The 6008-nt window shown below is 37.1% G+C and overlaps 1 protein-coding gene across 1 annotated transcript in view; it reads right to left on the bottom strand.

The window, feature by feature from the left end:
• Positions 1–2418: 2418 nt before the first annotated feature.
• The window catches only part of tax1bp3 (Tax1 (human T-cell leukemia virus type I) binding protein 3), a 5385-nt gene continuing 1795 nt past the window's right edge, over positions 2419–6008 (bottom strand). Inside the window, exons 3-4 of the mRNA XM_029500451.1 lie at positions 4653–4730; positions 2419–4522 (exon numbers count right to left, since the gene is read on the bottom strand). Of these exons, the coding sequence (XP_029356311.1) occupies positions 4346–4522; positions 4653–4730 (255 nt within the window). The 3' untranslated portion in view covers positions 2419–4345. The remainder of the gene's footprint in view (positions 4523–4652; positions 4731–6008) is intronic.

The following is a 6008-nucleotide window of genomic DNA, read 5'->3' on the forward strand; positions in this document are numbered from 1 at the left end:
ATCTGCTGGTTGCCCAGGGTCTGCTGTGAACCACTCTGGGGACCTCATGTGTTTGTAACCCTTTGGCACCCAGATACCCAACTCTCCGGCTCTGACACCCACTCCTCACGTGATCACGTTCCAAATCAGAACATCAAAATGCATGTAGCCAATCGAAAAAAAAAAAACAAAAACTAAACAAAACAAACAGCATAATTGTGCAGGCTCCAGAAAACAGCAGACAGTAAAAGAAATAAAGCTGTGAAATAGGCAACATTTTTTGGGGAGCAGTTTGGGGAGGAGATCCTTCTCAAAGGAAGTTTCATAGATTTCTTTGAAATCAAAGTAATCTGATCAGCCATGAAATTTTATACTTTTATATAATTGTGCATTTAACACGAGTCAGAAGTCTTTTGATACTGATTTTTCTTTAGGTCTGCACGGACTTGATAGCGCACACTGGGTCTGACTCAGCACAAAGGGATTTCCAACATGAAACAGTTCCTCCAAGAATTTAAGGAACTTCTCATCCATGTTGGCTTAACAGGTTGAGCTTTCAATTTGAAGACATTTGAAAATGAAATAATGAGAATACATGCAAACAACATATAACTGCATAAATACATAAATATTGAAGCTCTGACAAGTTCATTAACATTTCCTTCTCAATGTCAAGTTTTTAAAATCTTTATAATTTTTTTTTAAGTTTTTAGTACTGTAAGTTAATAGTACTGTGATTTTTGTTTTTTATACTGTTGAACTGCTTCCTAATGTGAAAATACTTTAAAAAGTCTTGGATTATGTCATTCAATTTCACGTCTGGTAACTGATGATGATGATGGAAGGTTACAGTCACACGTGGACACTGTATGAGCTCCAGGTCAATGACCTTAGAGATCAATCATCTCTAGATGGCCATTTTTTTTTGTTGCTGTTATCAACAGAGCAAATACACAGACAACTTCTGGATGCCTAAACATCTTCTACAGCCCAGTGCTTCTGTTAACGCGGAGGATGGATCTGATGTTGTGGACTTCCCTCTGGTTCCAATCTGGTGTAGGACCAAAGTGATGAGAACAGATTGCATTGCCATGGCAACACATTATCCTGCCACAACGTGGGAGGCATGGATCATGTATGATCCATGTTTAGATAGTATAATTATTCACCCGCCCGCAGGAGGAGAGCAGTTGTCATTTGCATCGGTTCGCATTCTTTTGGTACAACTTCACAACTACTTCATTTAGCCGGTGTGAATTTAGAAGTCAACGGTGCTTTTAAGGTTTAATAAAATTGGTAAAATGAAGCACATTAAGTATATTTTAATACGTCTCGTTCACACAAATAAATTAAGTCAGTTCACAACAAAATAAAGATGAGTATCATTAATTAATACTGATAAAATTTTTGCAGCATCTGAAATGACGTTGCCTGCTCATTGCTTCCACTTACAGCTGTCCATTAGTTACCTAGCAACATGCAATGTGTTAATGCAGTGGTATTGGTGAGAGTAAAGTCGCATTGTCGGTTTGAGCACTGGCCGAGATTGTGCTTGTGCAACCACTTTATTGCCTCGTAACATGTTATAATAGCATGATGATGTCCAGGCAAGTGGAATGGAGCCTGCTTCCCTTTGTCCCAGGAATAAAAATAACACACACACACACACACACTCCTCATCAATTATTTCTCAAAGGGGGATTTAAGCTCAGTGTTTGCCCTAAATCGACCCTCTCACATGATGTGACACGGACCACATGTGATTTTAAGACCTACAAAACCATTACACAGCAAATTCATGTCAGAAAATAGAAAAACAAACTAGTTCTACATCACTCAAACTATTTCCCATCATGTTACACATAACATACATCATCTCTACACCTACAACAAAGATGCCAAAGGACAAAGAGATATAATAGCACAAAAAGTATATAATCAGGTCCAGTGCTTTGGCAGCCATGATGCGGGGGAATGGGAAATGCACATTATGTGCATGTTTTAACTGTAATCACACACACACAAAAATAAGTGGCAAAATGCATTCAAAAAACGTAAAAAAAACAAAAAACAAAAACGTAATCAAACGTAATCAACCTCACAACCCCCTTTCTTTAACAGTTGGCTCCTTCAATACTTTGCATCACAGACTGTTTCATTTCCTGGATCCTCGGTTCAAAGGACAGTGATTGGTTCAAGTGCTCATATTTTTAAAGAGATGAAAGTAGAGAAGGCTCTCTGTATCAAAATGCCTTGGTTAACACAGAAAGGTCAGGAAATAGATTATTTGCTTTGAAATGTCAGCTGATTACTTTATAACTGGCAACATGAAGCTATTTGAAGGGCCTACAAGATAAAAAATAAAAAAGGTTCTGCAGTGTGAAGGAGGGGTAAAAATAGATTGGTACTTAAAACCATATCAAATTGTTGTTTTATCAATAAAAGGTAGAGAGCCAGATTGTATTTTCCGTCTTTATTTAAGAAATATTTAACTGTTTGTAGTTACAGGAAGCACCTCGACTGACAGTTTACATGTACAAAATCTGCACGCAGCAAATTATGCAAATAGAAAACACTGCAAGTGATTTGTCTTGCATCAAACCCACTTCTAAATGTACCACTGGAGTGAAGTTACTGAACTACTGGGGACGAGTCCAACCTAAATCACATATTGTCAAAATGTAAACTTAACTAACGTTTTGATCTTTTAGGCGGACAGTACCTTTGAGATTTGTTCATTGTTACAGCAGCATGACATTGTCTCCCTATTGCTTTAGTACATCAACAGAGGTAATTTTTAAACTGAAATTGCCATTTTGGTATGAAAGCCTGAAGACTTAAAAATTGCTCCCTTAAACACATTCATTCTTTTATACCACTAGCATAGCAAAAGAAGAGCCAATGAGATCGCCAGGTATCCAATTAGAATCGTAATGCCAATGTACTGACATATACCAAAGCCATAATATTGTTATCAGTCTTCTACAATATCATGTAGTGCGGACAACATCAGAGGTTATTATATATTGGTGTATTGCAGAATGGTAGACAAGTGAAACAAAAATCTCTCATCAAACTTAAAACGTTTTAAATGTTGTTGCGAACTACCCCCAGTTATGAAACATATGAACATTCACTGCTGCTGGCTTCAGGTTGGACCTTTGTTCTCTGACAATTAATATTTCACAGCTTCACACAATGTGAATGCAGCTGAATCCAGTGTGAAACTAGTGGGTTTGCTACTTAAACAGCTAACTTTCTCTTGCTAAACCTGCTAAATGTGTTTAACAGTTAACAGGGTGATGATGAGAGAATGAGAAGGCCTCAATTTATGGGAGATTTGAACTTGGAGTAAAATATACGTTTTGAAACGTGTTATTACTCAAAACAGATACAAAAACAGAGATTGTTACTTTACCACACAAACATTGAGAAAAAAAAAGGATGGCTGGAGTTCAAATTCACATCAGCAAGAGGATAATTAGTGTGACAGTATTATTAATAATATTATACTTTAAGTAAAAAATACCCTCAAGTAAAAAAAACTGCATTTGATAAAAAAAAAGCAGTGTCCCTCTTTTTACTTTGGCATTTTGTGCTGTAATCTTGACTGGAATGAAAAAAGAACACACTATTTCATTTAAATGGGATGACATGCTGGTCATTACGGGTTCAACAAACAACAATAAACCTTACTTGATTTTCCAGTCCATCACATCTGTTTAGTGAATTGAAGGGAAAACACTACTCTAAACTCGACCTTATGAAAGACTATAACGGCATCAAGATGAAGCTCTGATTGGCAGTAGGTTGTGAGCATTTGGAAAGTGTTTAGTAAATAGGTATAAAACAACAATTTAATAGAGATATACAATCACTGTGAGGAAAAGGTATCCACTAGTAAAACGTATCCATCATTATAGCCCCTGACGTTTCATAAAGAGTCATTTTGACTGAGGAGAGACTTTTAATTCACAAAAAATCAGTCTAAATGAATCATGTCAGTTTTGAAACACTTATCTTTACACGTCTTGTTTGGAATTATTGGAGACCAAAAGTATGTTTTAAAGACACTGGACTGAATTTGAGAACAGACAGAAATGAGTGAGCTGAAAATGTGTGCTGCACATTTAAATGGTGGCACTACCGGTTTTCTTGTCAGTTGTATTTGGATGTGTTTGAAAGATGTATAAAAACTATAACAGATAACTTTCATATGGGTTTAGGTTTGTGGAAAATTAAACTGATGACTGTTCAGAGTATTATAAGATTGACTATCTGTTGTAGTTCATCATAAACATAGTTATAAAGGCCATGGCGCAATAGTCATCTGAACTTCTGGGAGCTCAGAACATGAGTGTGTTCACTACTTGAGGACTTCATTTGGGTTGTCGTGGTTTTTGTAGTAAGGGCATTTTGAATGATTTACAGTGTCCTGCAACGACTTTCTGGTTACCAGCAGTCGGACAACATCTTCTTTCTTCTTAGTCAGTCTTTTACGTGCCTGGTCATGTGTCATCATGGTCATATCCCAGCCGTTCACCTGGGAGGAATAAAAGAAGCGGGAGCCATTTTCCCAAACTTAAGATGAGAAAATGTTGACTAACAGTCAACCTGACACTCCAGTGTACATACACTGCCATCTTGTGGATTTGTTTCATTTTACTACAAACCTGCATTATTTTGTCTCCCATCTTCAAGCCTGCCACATCTGCTGGTCCTCCTGGTGTAATCCTGGTCACATAGACACCCTGTGGATGGACCAAACAGATTGACGGTTTCACATACAGGCAAAGATACACCTTACAAACACGAAAACATGTTACAAAACCTAACAAAAAATAGCTGAGAAATATAAATGGTACATGAGAGACACTGGAGTCTTAAGTCTTTCTGCTTCTTATGCTGTAAATTTATGTAACTGCATTGCATTGGTAGCCCAAAGCAAGCAAAAAACATAATAGCCAACAGAGAATAAAACTAAAATCTTTGACAACAAAGCATTTATGATAATTACATGATTGACAGCCTTAGAACGTGCTATCATTCATGACGTTCCTGGATGTTGTTCATTCAGGAAAGCTATATCAACAGTGTCAATTGCTTCTTTTATCTGATAGATTGGAAAATAATTAGTCTGGAAGCAGCACTGACACTGAAAATAATAATTATTTTTGTTATTATATAAATAATATTATTATATATAAAGATGCTTAATTTTCTAAAATCTACAACAGAGAAAAGCAGCACCAGAACCAACAAAAACCAAAAAAAAAAACAACTTTTTGTTGATTAAAGAAATGAGTACGTTTCAGAGTCTTGATTCCTCTGTAACAAGGTATGCAGTAATGTCTGCTGTGTGTTGGCACATTTCTTCCTCTCCAGCTCACAGTATTGGTACAATTAGCAGGCTCGGGTGTGACTATGTGTAAACCTGCAGTATTCCTTTCAATGATTTCAGTCTGGGGGGTCTGCTCTGTTCCCACCTCAGGCTACAGGTAATGTGTGTTTCCAGGCCTGTTCCTCAGGTAGATCTCAACACATTCTGGATCCAGTAGCAACTTGCCTGCTGCCTCTGCCCAGTGTGAGCCAAAAAAAATTTTTAGTGAGAATGATTAACATGTCTCCTATGTATTATGATTCATGTAAAACTGGGCAGCAATTCGGGATCCAAATCCAACTCTCTTGCCTTAGAGATTGTCTGTTGTGTCATCTTTTATTGGTCACAGTGTCATAATCTCAAAATTCTCACATTGCGATATCATGTTTCTCCCTAAGAAAAAAAAATAAAAAATTATATCGTATAAAAGCTGCAATACACAACATTGAAATAGATGAAATAGGCTTTCAGACACATATTAGTGTAAAGAGGGGATTTTGAGCAACTTGGCAGGAGTGTGGAGTGAACTTTGCTCTGCTAACCAATCAGAAATCAGCAAAGTCCGGGGTGTGCGCTCACAGCTGGAAGTCATCAGCAAACTTCTGGTGTACTACTCTCACACAAAGGTTTCGAGCTGATATCAGCTGCT

This window comes from Echeneis naucrates, chromosome 4 (genome assembly GCF_900963305.1).
Source record: "Echeneis naucrates chromosome 4, fEcheNa1.1, whole genome shotgun sequence".
In the NCBI taxonomy this organism is placed as follows: Eukaryota; Metazoa; Chordata; class Actinopteri; order Carangiformes; family Echeneidae; genus Echeneis; species Echeneis naucrates.